Source organism: Athene noctua, chromosome 13 (assembly GCF_965140245.1).
Source record: "Athene noctua chromosome 13, bAthNoc1.hap1.1, whole genome shotgun sequence".
Classification (NCBI taxonomy): domain Eukaryota; kingdom Metazoa; phylum Chordata; class Aves; order Strigiformes; family Strigidae; genus Athene; species Athene noctua.
Window position 1 is genome coordinate 18285692 of NC_134049.1, and position 16173 is coordinate 18301864.

The following is a 16173-nucleotide window of genomic DNA, read 5'->3' on the forward strand; positions in this document are numbered from 1 at the left end:
AAGCCATCAAATTCTAGTTGTTCATTCCACTGACTGGAAAAATGCCTGCCGTTTGATTTCTTTTATAGGGTTACATTTGAGCAAGCAAAGTTTATAGAGATGACTTGTCTAATTAGATTCAAAGAGTGATTTGCTGTCTCAGCAATAGTTTTTAAATGTACAAATCTAGACAGAGAGGCATTTTGTAAACAGGTGTGAATGACACTGCTCCATCAGGCATTAAATTGGAGCTGCTCCTGAAAAATAGTATCATCTGTGCATTTCAGTTACCAGTATTTTATCAACTGCGGTGTTTTTACACCAAATATTCCTTGTGGTGAACTGACAATGATATTTTAGCAAGATCTCTCACCCTTTTAATAGCAGCATGAAACAGTCTACTGTGTGCTTCTCATGTCTTTTCTGAAAGGTTGATTTTAAAAGTCTCAAAATTATCTCTGAGGAGTATATCAGCCTTTGAAACAGGGCTACGAACCAGGTAATGCCTGAGGGAAAACAGCTGATCCTTGCAGGCAGTTTTGTATTTCCAAAGGAACAACAGCTGGGAAAGGAAGAAATTATTTTCTCTTATGACAATTACTTAATATTTATATTACAGCTGTACCCAAGGCCTCTGTGCTAGGCAGTGCATGGACACAAAAGCACCCCAAGAGCACTCAGCCTTGGCCCCTGCACCAAGATGGCTGCTCTCCTCAGCCTCGACACGTTCGCGCCCAAATGCAACACTCACAGCTGGAGAGAAAGCTTTGCTCTTTACACCTAACATTTGGATATGATTTTCGTACCGTAGCAGGAGCTAATGATATAGTGAGACTAGAAAAGTACATTCTACTGGGTGAGCTTACTTCACCTCGGCTGAAACTGAAGGCAGAAATGCCTGTCACCGTGCGGGGGAACAGGAGGGCCGAGCGCCCAGCCCCGCGCTGCAGCCCCGCACAGCCCGACGCGCCGAGGCCGGCCGAAGCGGCGCGGTGCAGCCCCCTCGCCACACCTCAGGCCGCTGCCGCGGGCCCTCCGCCTGCCCCTGGCCCCGGCAGCCCCCGAAGGCAGCCCCTGCCTCCGCACCCGCACCTGCTCTTTGGGCAGCAGGGAGGGCGGGAAGAAGAAAGGCGGGAAACTCCCTCCTCAGTAAAATAAGCAGCACCCACTTCGTTCCTCCTCGCTTCCCGGCCCGGTCTGACACATCCACGCAGCATGCCCTAGCGCCGGGCCTTACGGAGGAAACACTTCTGTTTAAGATGGGGTCTTTTAAATGTTTAAGAGGGATTCAAAAGCGTTTGCCCCTTGTACACAGGCAGAGAAAGGTGGGGCTCAGGTTTTAGTGTCACTTATTTGGGGGGAAAAAATAGAGGAAAAAAAAATTGTTTCACTTGTGTTGAGAAATTGAATCATTAAACAGATGAAGGGCTTTGAGAGAGGAAGACAAGGTTTCAGCCACAAGGAGTGAACCCCAGGAGGAAAAAAACAACACAGAAAACGCAGCAAAGGCTAATACGTATCAACTATGCAGTTTTAAAATTAAAGGTCTGAAAGAGACCCGTCTTCTTAAAGTAAAACTTCAGTTTTATTTATGTTTTATTAGAAACATCGCACAGAGGCAGAGCCTTTCACAAGCACTTGTAAGCTCGTTTATCCTGGGCAGGTTAGTTTCTCTGGCTATACGCTGTTAGGACCTTTGGCAGAGCCAAGCAGAGCACTGCTGCTGAGAGAAGTGCACACACCACCTGAAAGCATACTACATCAGTGGTCTTGCAGATATAAAGGCAAGTCAAGGTTAGCTAGGCAAGTCATTTCTTTCTAGGATTACAGTAAGATGAAGAGCAAAAAAGGCATGTCTCTGGAATGGGGTTTCTTCCATCACAGTTTTCAGTCCTCTCCACCACACAGGTTCAGCAGTGCCCTCTGGTAATCCCCTTTTGTGTCTTGCTGTAAAGCAAGGGAAGAAAAATACAAATGCATGTGAGAAAACAATCACAAAATATGGAAGTATGCACATTATAATCTAAAAACCTGTGGAACAGACTATGTTTTGCAGCTGAAGCTTTGTCAACCTGGAGGAGACTAAGACTGCGTTTTACTTACATGTGAATTGAAATTATTTATCATTCTTGTAATATAAATGCAAGGCCAAGAGAGGAGAAAAATTTTGGTATGAAAAAGAATAACACAACAAAGGAAAACTGAAGGACTCGATTCTGTCCCTTCTCACTGATCACTGCAAAAATCATACATCAAGTTCACTATTTTGAAAATTTGTTTATAATTAAAATTCACATCTTCAGGAAAAGATTCTGGCTTAAGATTTTGACTCAACTTCACCTACACAAGGAAGAATGTATCATATGCTGTTGTGAGGGTGGGTAGAAAACTAGTTTTTAAACAGATGCACAAGCTCTTTACCTATGCCCCAAGTTAAATCAAACCTAGCACCTATAGCTCCCGCACAATCACAGAAGTGGACAAAAATCACTCTAGCTAAAAAGCCTATGCGTTGGGCATGAAATGAAAGAGAGCGGCAATTTAGATGCTCTATTTTCATTGAGCAACCAAAGAGCAATTTGTTTTTTCTTTTCTTTTGGTCTGAGGATAGGGACTGGTGAGCAGAATTTTCCTTCATAACACATCAGCTGATTGCATAAAGCCTACATATACCATCAAGTGGCTGTCAGGAGTTGTATCAGCTGTAGACTGTAAAGTTAAGAGTGGGTTTTTCAATAGCACATGGATAACAACATATTATTCCCACTGCAGCCTCTAAAACACCTCCCACAAATTCTAATGGTATGATCAATCCAATGAAGAATGCTGTCAAGGTCCGTAAAATTGATGTAAAAAGAAGGCTGAAAAACTTACCTGGATGAAATAATAGAGAGATTTTCCATACTTCCTCTTGAATTCACTCTTAATTTTCAGCATGTCAACCTCGCAGCGTGAGACCATAATCCTGATCAGAACCTTGTCGCGGGTTCCCTTGCCCTACAAACAGATACACATTTAAAACTGTAATAGCTGAAATGCATAGAATGCCGCTGTACCGAATGGTAAGATGGCAAACTACAGGCAATTGAGATGTAGCAATAAAAGATACAAAGAATTAAGTCTTTTAACTAAGGTAACAATCCAGGAATTTGAGCACAAACATACCTTTCACACCAGCAGTGTTTGAGCAACTTTCTAGTCACAAATCTAGCTACTTAGATTGTAAGCAGCAGTTCTGGTTCACCAGGAAGTCTTCCTGGTATTGCCTAATGCCTGTCACCAGGTGTTTCTCTTTCATCCCATTTCTTGAGAAAACCTTTTGAGGCAAATTTAGTGTCTTATTTTGGCACTTCAAGAAACAGCTTTTTCTGCTATCATCTCTTGGTTACCTGCAAAACATGTGTCTAACTTTGCTAATTATAATCAACTGATTTAATACAGATCATTATTACGAGATCCTTCCCAATATTTCCTTACATCAGATGCATCTGAACAGATGGTCTAGGCTTGTAACTGCTAAAGAATGCTTTTGAACAATACTAAGTAATTTTTAATTTATTCACATTCCTGTCACATATCATATGAACAAAAGTGCCTAAGGAATCGAAATTTGATGAAACAATGGAAGAAAAAAAAAAAAAAAAAAGAGTAGAAAGAACGAACAGTCTTCCCTACCTTCATGGAATCATACAGTCTGTCCGCAAAATACAGCTGTTTGTTCTGAATGCACTGGACTGAAGAGAGAAATAAGAATTGTTAAACATCCTGACCTTACATGGAATAGCAGAACACAGAACCTTGAAGCCATTTTTAAAGACAGGACAAGTAATGAAAATAAGGTTTTCAGCAAAAGTTTCTCCAAAAGGGGGCACAGAGAAATTGTTTTTACCTGAGTTGTTATTTAGAAGTTATTTGGCTAAGCTTGTGACTGAACCACAAAATGCTTTCAACCTAAGAAAGTATTTCCCTCCGTTGCTAGTGTCATTTCAGAATGCTAGCTCTCCTCCACACATTATACAATTCTTTCTTCCACTTCTATAAGCAACCTCTTTTCTGAAAACACTCATTGCAGGCTAATCCACGAGAAGTCTCCCTTTCAAGACGGAGCTCTGTTTATTCTCCATTTGCATTACAGAGCTCTCAGTTCACCCTTAGTCTGAAATGGATTTTCCTCTTAAAGCATCTCCTCTTAAACTTGGTGACATCCTTCTCATCTTCACCTCATATCACAGTACCAGCCTCCCCATTTCAGAGAATTCAGTGCCAAATCAGCTCTTTTACTAGCCTGCAGGATCCTCCACTGGCCATTATCTCATCTCATAAAGACACTGTTCTCTCTCCAGCCTATGTCTATATTGAATACTTAATGTGTTCAGCTATAGTTCCAATGTTTTTGTTTGTTTGGGGAACCAAACATTAAGCCTCTGTATCAGAGCAAAAGTGGAACTAACAACAGATCACAATACATGCATTTTTATTTCATCTGGAAAGCAAGGTTTGTATTTTGCAGAGAGAAAAAATTGGCTACTTCTCAATATACTAAAATACACTAGTGTATCCAATAACGTCAGAACATCCAGTTTATTTCTCATCCAGCAACACAGAGAAAGCTGGGCCCTATCCTTACCATGATACGCTGCAAGAGAACTGAAAAGATCCTATCTAAAGATAGTCTTTACTTCAGGGTAACTCACCAAGATTAACGAAGGCATTCTCCAGATCTCCCTTAACCTCCTTCTTGATGCTCTCCAACATATCATATGGGCTGTAGCTCTTGTACCTCTCAAACACTATCACAAGAAAGAAAACAGGTGAAATCAAAACTAGACCAAGAACTGGTAAAAGTAGCCATGCAAATCAAAAACATAGAGACAGCAATGCAGAGACACATGATTTAGAAATATCTGTCCAAGTTCTGATAACTTTGTCTTAAGTAGAGCCTGAGTTTCTCAGCCGATAGTAAAGTTCTCATACTATGGGCTTTTTGTTTTCCATGAATACCTCCATAACCTGGTAAAATACTATCTTAATTCTGTACTAGTATTTTTTGAAACAACAGTGATTTAAGCCCTGAAAAGTCTTCAAATGACTTTGCCATGTGCTTCTTACAGCAATATCAGGGCTGCTTTTGAGAGTCCTTCCTGTCAGATCTAAACACATGATATAGCTAAAATACCCTAGGACAGAGGGAAAAGCTAAAGGACTTCAAGGTCTCCTGCAGCCACATTTTCTAGATTTGTAACAGTTTTGTTCTTGGCGTACTTGACATATAATTGAGCCTCCTTACACCTCTGTAAAAAAAGAGCTCTACACATACTCAAACTGAGATTAACGCGTGCACAGAAATAACTATGTTTTTTGAAAAAAAAATAACACCTCAGACATGAATTAAGATTTATTAGCTGTTTTTCACACTCATTTCAATCATATCTAGGACAAAATAGTTACCATGTCAGTATAATTTCCTCTTACGGGAAAAAAATTAATCTGTCTCTTGAATAGTACCTTTCTGCAGGTGGGGGACACTTCTTTCAGTCATAATGTTGATCCACTTGGGGACATCAGTTCCCTTTCTCTTCACACCGGCATCATAGAGCTCCTGGGGTTAGAACAAAAAGAGAAATAATGACAATCAGGAGTTACACAAGAAGCCATTGCAAATGTTTTTTCCTTACTGGAAAACAAGCACTACTGAAACTGTGTCAGTGGGAGAACACAAAAGGACACATGGTTGGGCAGACCACCAGGACAAGATCCAAGGATCTAATCTGAAACTAAGACTAGTTACTTTGTATATACCTCTATCTACAAGTTTTACTCTGCATTTAGCTCTGTTTACCTCAACAAAACTGCTCTTGACAGATACACATGTAATAAAAAAGCATTAGCAACCAATAAATTCCATGACGCTTCTCTCAATCTTACACAATTACTTGGCTGCAACCAGTCTTTGCAGTGTCTGTGTTTCCTTTTGTTAAAGGCTCTCTTTCTCAATATGCTTAAGGGAATACCAGTGAGGTGCTAGTATAGGTACTAGCGGGGTTTTCATAGCCCATGAAAATCTGATAACTGAAGGATTACAAGTGGCAGATACCTTGACAGCATGCAAACATTACTGTGCAAGATAATCTGAAATATATACACCTACCTTCATAAATGCTTCTCACTCCCATAGTATTTGTACTTTCAACATCTCCAAAAGCTTGACCAATTTAAGACATTTAATGGTCATTACCAGCACTTACCCTAGCATCCAGATCAATTAGCTCATAATCAATCACAGAGGTATCTTCGCACCTTTTGCCCTTCAAACAAGCATAGCAGTATTTAGAAGAGGTTTAATAGACAGCAAGCAGTTTGCTACATGCATATTCTTTTTCTCTTTGTTTTTTTAATCTGAATTTGTTAAATGAGTTAACAGTACGCTCCATCCCTATTATGAATATTTTTTTTCCTGAAAAGACAATGAATTCACAAGGAAATTTAAAAGTGAATCAGAAGTCCAACTGCTTTACTGGCAGCCAGTCAGTCAGTCACCGAAGTGCAGCCACAATAGGAAAAGTGGAAAAATATGAACAGACCTACCTTGGCAAGGGCAACCATTAGCTTGCGGAAGTCACCAGATGTGTCTGATATAATATCCTTTTCCAGTTCTGTCTTGTACACTAGAAAACAAAAAATTATTTTCAAGTAAATGCTGCCCTACAAATACTCCTTCACAAAAAGGACAGCTGCTAATTACTGTGTTTTATGCACATAAACAGCTACAACCTAATCACATGTGGAAGACAATGAGAACAAATGCATGCTTGCATACAACATTGCTACCAGCTAGTCATGAGAGTTCCCATGCAATCAAAGTCTGTCACAGAAAGGTAACAGTGAAGCTTGAGACTATTAAAAGGAAGAGAATATTTCTTTAAACTCAATATCCTTTTAGATCATTCTTAGCTACCAATGAGTATTTGCTTGTTTGTTAAACATAGAACTTAGGCCTTCTCCACTCGTGGATTTATGACTGGACAACTGCAATTAGAAGTTCAATGCAAAAGACAAAAGCTGTTATAATAAAGGAATGCTGTGTGTGATTCTGGTCTGGTGTCTAAACATTTTCACTGTTTGCCAAGTGGTCATACCCTGTATTGCTACAAATCACATTCTCTCTTCTTTTCAACAGCAACCTATTGTACAGCAGCATCTTCTTTGCTGATACATATTATTTTGTTCAGTACCACCCATTAAGACTACACTGGTTTTGCTTATCTTTTTTGACTTAGCCAGCACCTTACCAGAACTGCTTGATAACTATTAAGCCTTAGCACAGAGCAATTGTCTACATTTCAGTCTATTTGTGATGAAGCTTAACTCTGCAGCTCAAGGAAACAGACACTGGACAGCTGCACTACTGAATTGCAGTAAACCCAACCAGAATGAACAATATAAAAATATAAGGAATATGAATGAAAAGGTAATAGCTTTTGAGGATGAATCTTAGATCACCCATATGTACTTATAATCAACTAAGAATTATAGCTTCAGTCAGATAACATGCTTTAGAAAAGCTGAAAAATGGAATATACGCTTTTATGAAGTTTTATTTCACATCTTTTCTGGCAGGTCTACCAAATAAACTTACAAGTGTGCTTCGGAAGATTTCAGATTCACCTACTTACTACTTAACTGATCCTACAATCCATAAATCTAACATCATTAATTCTGTCACTACGCACAGAATGCACGTAGCTTACAAAATACTTTATTTAGGCACAACTTATATAAGTAGTAAATGTTCTCCGATTTGTTTGCTACCAACTAACAAGATGAAACACACACAAATATCCAGGACACCAGTACAAAATAGTATCTTACTACATCCAACTGCTGGAGAATCAAGGCAGATATTGTATAAGCAACTCTAACAATCAAATTTACACTGAGGGGAACTTATCCAAGTAACTTAGTGTATAAACATAGTACACTGAAACTTTCAAAGTAAACTTACTTTCCCTGTAGACTCTGTTAATTTCACTAAGCTCCTGATTTGTTCGTGAGCAGATGATTTCAATGAGAGTGTCTTCATCAGTTCCCAGACCCTGCAACACACAGATGATTCACTTAGGTGCTAGAAATGAACAGGCATGTTTGAATGGTTTAAAAATATTTTACAGACATCTCCTCTCTCCCACTCTAACAGTTTCACAACAATTCAGGGATATTTTTTGCTAACTGCGCCTGAGAAACCGCAGATGGAACATTTTTAGTTGCCAAACACTACTCTGATAGCTTTGAGATCCTGCAGATATTGTCGCTGGGCAATGTGCATTTACACTCAGCAGCCTCCCCACCACTGTAACTGGATGAGACCAACTTATCACGGCCCATGTGTGATTGCTTTCTGTCCACTGAGAGCACAGGAAGAAAATTTGATTCTTAGCATGCAAATGGGCAGCAAGCAACTTGTTCCCCTGCTTTTCTTCCCCACCACCCTTTGTACCACTCCTCCACTATAAATACAAAGCCAAGGATGACACTTTCATTAGCCTTGGCCTTGTCTCCAAATCAGCAAAGATTTAAGCATGTTCTGAATTATTAGCTAATAAATAGCCCCTCTTGAATTGACCGTATTTTCCAAGTTGTTTGTATTTGTGCATTGTGAAGCATAATATTGCAATTAGCTATAGTAAGAAATAAAGATGTATTTAGTATGAAAAACTAAATACCCAGATTTTTTTTTTTTTAACCAGCTGAATTAATTGGGAGGTCTTATATAATATTACAAAGCCACTTTTGTGATCAAGGTCAATGAAGAATTAGTACATTGAATGAAGCTGCATTACTACTGTTTAAAAAGTAATACAGGTATTAGCATTATAACAAAATTACAAACCACATCAAAATGTATCAGCTATCAATTAAGCTTTATAGTAACTCAGATACTCTAAAATAATGTGGCTTGACCAACGTGCTCTAAACCTTGTTCAATTATTTTATATAGATAAACAGCCAAATTAAAAAAAAAAATGCTAACAACACTGCAATGTTCTTGCTCCTGAAGAAAAGACAGGTAACCCTGAAGCACAGGCTCAGAACAGAGGACTAACTTTAATGAGCTGAAGATGCTTTTCTCTCTAGCGATCACTAAGGGTGTCTGGGTTACTAGCTGGTAAAGCCATCTGGCAGCCAGATGCCTCGGTATTTTGAAAAGAAACATTAAAAAACAGACTCCACTGGTGATTTTTTCATTCTATTCTGGTTCTTACCTACCCATGAACCACGTTCAGGCTAATCTCATTACCCTTATCTTCCAGCATCACCAGCAGACAAAAAAAATACTCTCATGCCTCCTCTTAGGCTACTGTTTGTTAGGACCATCTGTAACAGTCATTTTGTATGTGGCAAAAATGGGCATGATTTCCACAGCACTCCAAGAGGAGTCTGCTGGGTAACATCTTGGGAAAACTTCTCATGCTGCAGTCTTTCACATGTGGAAAATGGAAGTAATTATGTGGAGAACTACCCTCTTGGAAAAAGTGTCTCTATTGAAGGGGAAAAAAAAAAAAAGCAGCACTAAACCCAAGCAATTTTATAAAAAAGGGAATTAGGAAAGCTTTCCACAGAGTGATTCTAATAGGTATCTGGGGAAGAAATGAAGGCCAAAAAAATTCAAGGTGCTCTAAATGTTTTTAAAGTATTTTGTAAGAACATGTACCAGAAAAATAATTAACTCCTCAGTGATAACTTTGCTCTACCCAACTCTGTTTCCCACGTCATAGCTTACTATGCTCTATGTATCAAGTGAAACTTAAGCTCAGGCAAATGTAGAACATTAGACTAAGTGCCTGGGAGTCGGAAATAGCTGACCTAAGGAGAGAACAGAATATTCTACATTTGTGGCTACTCTGAGGTAACAGCTTGGTGCTGTATGTACATATGACCATGTACATACAAATGCTATGTAAGTACATGGTCATCCTAAATATAACAGCATCAGATACAAGACATGGAAAAAAAAACAAACAGGCAAACAAAAAACCAAAACCGAATTAATCTGATTCACAGTAAATTATGGACAGCCTCTACTTAAACCAGAAGAGGGCAGCATCTGATTACTCAAAAAAGGAATTTGGCCCATAACAAAAGAGATGCCACCTCCATACAAGGTTGGCTTTTTAGGTTTGGGGGTTTGAAGTTTTTTTGGGGCAGAGTGGAGGGGGTGGTTTTGTTTTACTGTTTGTTTTTTAACTCCTTTTTCACAGTCTGGAGAAATTAATTGGGTTTTTGTCTTATTCCAAATTCCAACAGATATATTCTAATACTCATTTAATAATATTAAAAAAAAAAAATAATCAACCGGATAAAAAAATTCAGAATTTTAGTGATGATTATAAATACAAATTCCCAAAGCTTGGTTTGCTTAGTAAGGTGAATGCGCTGGCATGAGCACCTCTGAAAGTCTTGTTTCAGTGGTCTGCAAAGCAGATATTTCTGAACTAGCAATCTATTCCATGCTTGCCTGTGATTGTAGGGGACTGAACACAGTGACTCACTGCTGTGCTGCTGCTCCAAAGCCTGCTTTTAACACCTCATCCTTCTCCTCCTGTTCCACACAGAGGCAGGTCTGGTACAGGTTGTTCTTTCAGTGATATGACCCAGTAACTGGAAACTACTATTTATGCCTATAAATGCTAGCAGAGGATTTAATGGCTCCAGCTAACAGCTGCTATCTTAATGTTTGTTTTTTTTTTTTTACTATGAACCTGTATATTGTTTTTAAGAGCAGTCAGCAAAGCAGCAACCAGACAGAGCAGCCTATCAGTTATTCCTGACCTGATAAAAATTATTTTTTTCCTTAAAGGGAGGATTTAATTAACAGTTTTAAAATCACATGGTTCCAGAATTTCTCTCATTTTGGATGCTTTGTGGCTGGATACTTAAAACTGCGGTACTATAAAAATAATGATCAGTGGACATGTTTGAAAACTGTGGCCTTGGATGTGAAGTCCATTGTCATTCTTGAGACAGCGACATCAGACTAACATACTTAAATTTCAAAGCTAATTTACCTTCATGGCAGCTTTCAGTTCAGAGGCATCATACTGTGCTGGCGTCTTCAGCAAGCCCAAGATCACTGCCTCCAAATGACCCGACAGTGCAGACTTGAGTGCTGCAGAAAGTTCCTGTAAAAAAGGAGGGATGATGGAAGAAAAAAATTAAAGCTCACTTCTGATCTCCAGAGAATTTAGCCTGTAGTGCTTTAAGTCTCCAAGGCTGCAACAGTGTTTCTAACACAATTGACAAGGAAACAGAACATAAAGAGCTTTTCTTTTGTGAAAGCCTAAGAAAGAAATTAGGGCAAAGGAATTTTTTCTCATCCTTTGAAAATAAGAAGAAATCCACTGGTGGCTGACAGAGTGCTGGGAAGCATGGTGCAGACACATCTGAACAGCTCCGCTCCAGTCTTGAAGCATGACACTTTGTTGGAGCTAACAAGCACAGATGGATCTGAGTCTGACTCCCTGTGGTCAGCACTTCTCCATCATACTCCCATAGTTTTCCCTGTAGCACTGTATTATTTGTGTTTTTCCTATTACCCCAGCCCTTTACTAGCTGAGACATCGGAAAATTGACTGCACAGTTATTCCACTGTACAGGCCCAGTTCCCAAGCAGCTAGCTGAAGAAAAAAAGTTGTCTCTGAGCACAGAAAAATTATCCCTGTCTTCAAGGCAACTATCAGAAGAACATAAGCAAAGTCTCTATTGTTAATTGTCAGTCAATCCTAGAGAAAGAAACAGTCAAGTGTGTTCACTTCACAGGACGCATGCAAATCTGTAGCAAATAAAGTCAGAGGCATGTCCTCTTTTAAAGGTTTCAGATGCAACTTGAATAATTTAATTATCAGTTTCACTGTAGTGTACTTACAAAGTCAGAATCCCTGGGATCAAGTCTGGGGTTCACACAGATCAGTGTATTCCCTAAGCTGAAGTTAAGTCTGCAGCATTCAGAATTTTCTGCATTTCAATTGAGGGTTTCTACACTAACAGTTTGTGAGCTGGAGGGGTAGGGGAAATAGGGGCAGAACTGCAGAGAATTTTGTACCAGAGGGATAAAGAGCCAAGGCACTTAGTTAATTTCCAGAGTCACCCCACCCATTTAATCCAGGCACTAATACATGCCAATACTGTATGCACTTACTGCATGGATTGAGCAAGACAGTGAATGGGGGTTTGGGGTATCCAGCTGCTTTTGTCTAAGAAACACTTTAGTACACTAACTCAATTTTGGATACGATGCTCCATCATTTATTTGCATGAAAACAGGTTCTTCAGACATCAGCAAAGATACTGCACATCTCTAATAAGTTTTAGGACAATGCCATGAATTCCAATTAGCTGAGAGAAGTTTTTGCAATCTTTGCACTTTGGTATGAAAGCTGAAGGAAATACAAATCACTACAGCAGGATTTACCAAAATAACTGCAATAAAGCACCTCAAACTGAACCAAGCACCTGCCCTCATATTAGTAGGCTTCTGGAGAAAAAAGCTCTTCTCCCCCTGCCAGGAAAGCAGGGTCTCCATTCCGCTGTTTTTTGCCATGGCTAGGAGCACTCAAAGAGAGAAATGAGAAGCAGATAACTGACAGATATCATTAATTTATAAATAGCAAAGAAAAAGTTTTAGTTAGTGTTCCAAATGAGCATCTGGATATTAGCAGTTCATCGAAGTTAGAAATTTTTGGTGGCAGTTAGGACTGACCAGACACGTATGAAGACACACATGCAGAACCCCCAGTGTTCACTGGTAGATCCATTAATGCTGGTGATGGGGAAAGATTACACAGATCAAACACCATTCCTCAGGATTACCAATAGTTTCCATTAGAAACAGCTCAACTCAAAGGAATAGGGGTAGATCTGTGTGACTTTTTAAAATTATAATGATCTACTGAGAAATCCTGCAACACACAAAACAAGCAGCCTAGTACAACACAACCCATTGCCAAAGAAAACCATGAGATACTGTCCCTGGAAGATATACATACATGTCTTTTCATATCCCACTTCCTCCTCTCTTGCCATTCACTTGTTTATTTCACTGAGTGGTTTCTACTGCAAACTTCCATTGTTTCTACAAACTGTTTAATTCTTTGGCACATGTTAAACTTGATACCTTCAGTTTGCTCTTGGGTCGCAGTAAGGAAAAAAGGTGAGAAAGAAACAGATCAAAAAAGTTGCGGATTTTCTTGCCTGTGCATTTTCATGGTCATGCAAAACATTTAACAAAGCTTTAAGTGACACATTTCACTACTAGAGTCCGCTTATATGCAGGAGTCTCCCAGTGCCCACAGAGCACGACCACCAGGGTGCAGACAGGTGCATACATGCATGTGTCCAACCGGTGCGTGCTTCTGCATGTGCCTCTATCAGCCATGCATAAAAGTTGGTGAATTTCCAAAATTTAACTCTAGATTTACATTTGGTTTCAGATGAGCATTCTGGGATGCTACTGGAGGACTACCATCTGGAGTATGGCAAACCTGAAAGAGATACATTCATCATAATCTCAAATCTATAAAAGTTTCCTCATTTTCATGGGCATAAAACTTCAATTATGGTAAGACTGTCAAGACTTCACATGTCAAGAGAACAGCTCTTGTCTTCCAGATAGCAAGACTCATTATGCAGAATTCTGCACATGTTCTACAGATTTCTCTCCATCAACAGATCAGGACTTGAGCTATTTCTTACAGGGTAATACCTAGTGATATTTCAACTCATTACATGACTTTGTTCTACATCTACAGTGTTTGTAGAACAACTGACTGCACTCTGTTCTCATTTAAACTGGCTTTGTGAACAGAAATGGAACACTTTTCTTATGCTGAGTTGTCTTAACAAAATCACAAAAAGTCAAAAAGAAAAAAATAAATCCCCTAAAGCACCTTTTCCTTCAACCTGAGACATTTCATGTCTATGGCTTTTCACTATTGTTTAGCATTTTTCACCAGGGAATCCTGTGGCTGGCTGGCTGGTGTATCACCCATCATGATTTCTGGAGGTGCTAGGAAACCACTGTCTCCAACAGATTTCAGTCCCAGTTGTGCATACTCAACAAATCTGGAAGTCCCACCAGTCCTAAACTGTGGCTGCATGGACAAAGGAGACTCACCTTTAATTTTAGTGAAAAGACAAACCAAATAATACTTATCTCCAGTTTGCATCCACTTATCTGTGAAACACGCAAGCCCTGAAAAATCTACCTGCAAGAGGAATATTAGTATTTCATCATATTTCACTACCTTTTTGGTTCTTCTCTGATAGGCAAAAGCAATGTCCTGCCTCTGTTCATTGCTGCGGTTTGTCAGGATGTTGATGATGGTGACCTCATCCACACCTACAAAGACATAAGACAAAGAGTTAAATAAACTTCCTTGTTACTGTTCTCTTTGTATTAGTATGTTCTCCAGCGCTGAGAACACAGCATATACGCTGTCTGGGGCGGAGCTCAACAGCTCTCATTAGTTAGTATATGTCATGTCCTGCTCTTGGAGAAAGGGCAACCAATTACAGCCCAAATTTTTGATGCAGTGCAGATTTTTGTGCACACAGGCATGTATACACCTCAACAAAATCTAGTTTGTGACCAGCTTTGCTACTTCTGTTTTCTGCTTCATTTGTGTGTCTGTGCACTTGTGTTCAGTCATGCGGTATTCCGCAAAAAGTTGCTCAAGAACACAGGCTTTAAAACTGACATGAACTTGTACTTACTAAAGCTTGCCCTGTCATGTTGGTAGAGCATTTTCAATTAAAGCTTCTTCATAAAGCTGTTATATTTTCTACTTAATCCATAGTCACTTAACTATCACTCCAAACACAAAAATGGGAAAATAGAACAGTATATTTCATTCTCTCAGCAGTTCAGAGGCTCAGAATGGGTGTTTGACACTGGAAGAACTATGTATGTGCTACTTTTCTTGAAATTATCACTCAAAGATCCACACTGAGTTTTAACTAACATGCCTATAGGACTTAAAAGATAAATTGGAAGTTTGAGCATCTAAGTAAGCCAGCTATGTATCAGTAAAGGTTTAGTTTTAAGTGAAGTTTTCCAAATTCACGCACTTAAACACAGGCTGAATGCAAAGAGATCACTAAGACTGTACGTTAAAAGCCAACACATGCATCTAGGGTTAGACACTCTGGCTGTCAGTGGAACCTAATGCACACCACAGCTTTAGAACCCGTAGAGGTCATCACTGCAGGCCAATGCGTACAGAGAAAAAGCTTTGATGTTGTACAAGAAGCGGGATTTCCAGATGTTATCTCCTAGATACAGCTACTCGCTACTCCATGTTCTTTCCAATGCAGGCAGCATCTTTGACTTTTCCACTTGCTCCTGCCTACTGCTACTAACTTGCACTTCAGATTTCCTCTTATTTTCCCCACTTCACTTGCTGCTTTCAAACTGGATTCTCCTGAACTTGCATTCTTTGAACTGGCACAGTTCTTCCTCTGATCACAATTCTTATTTGCAGCTTGGTCTTGGCAGCTTAAAAGATGTCCCAGAGCCTGGTTGAACTGGAGGCTCTTGAGCTTCGAGATGAACCCGGAACATCTGACTTATCTCTGTATCCTGTGATAGGGCTCTAACCCAAGGGACATACAATTACCACACCCTGCAAACATCCATGTCTCTCAAAGCACTCTCTGCAAGGACAGCTACCTTTTGTTTATTCTCATCCACAGAAAAAAGTCAAACAAACTGTATTTATATTCCTTTAACTGAGCATTAAAGTTATATTAAATAGTTTCTCTTACTATGAGAGCTTACACAAACTGCCCTTGCAAGAAGTCAGTCTCCATTACTCAAAGGAAAATGTTTAGAAATGCAAGTCCCCTGCCACAAGGTAAAACAAAAGAACTGTTACTAACAGATACAGAGCAGCCAGGGGAAAAAACAAACCAAACCAAACCAAACCAAAATCCACAAAAGGGTTGAAGTAACAAATAAGAAAAACTGTGCCACACTTTGACACTGAATGTATCTGAAAAGGTCAGCCCAGGTGTACTTAATCAAATGGTGGATGAAATTTCCAAAGGCCTTTGTGAGGACACACTAGCTTGTTCAAGTAAAATCTCATTTTTAATTTAATTTTCTTACTCTGTTTAAAATAGCAAACACAACTATGTTTTTGT

At 39.3% G+C, this 16173-nt stretch overlaps 1 protein-coding gene across 3 annotated transcripts in view; it reads right to left on the reverse strand.

Moving 5' to 3' along the window:
* Positions 1–1526: 1526 nt before the first annotated feature.
* Positions 1527–16173, reverse strand: part of ANXA2 (annexin A2) — a 29323-nt gene continuing 14676 nt past the window's right edge. For all 3 annotated transcript variants that reach the window (XM_074917419.1, XM_074917418.1, XM_074917417.1), the window contains exons 4-13: positions 14277–14371; positions 11043–11156; positions 7982–8072; positions 6565–6644; positions 6225–6284; positions 5485–5578; positions 4674–4769; positions 3655–3713; positions 2854–2976; positions 1527–1926 (exon numbers count right to left, since the gene is read on the reverse strand). In XM_074917419.1, coding sequence (XP_074773520.1) covers positions 1867–1926; positions 2854–2976; positions 3655–3713; positions 4674–4769; positions 5485–5578; positions 6225–6284; positions 6565–6644; positions 7982–8072; positions 11043–11156; positions 14277–14371 — 872 coding nt within the window. In that variant the 3' untranslated portion in view covers positions 1527–1866. The remainder of the gene's footprint in view (positions 1927–2853; positions 2977–3654; positions 3714–4673; positions 4770–5484; positions 5579–6224; positions 6285–6564; positions 6645–7981; positions 8073–11042; positions 11157–14276; positions 14372–16173) is intronic.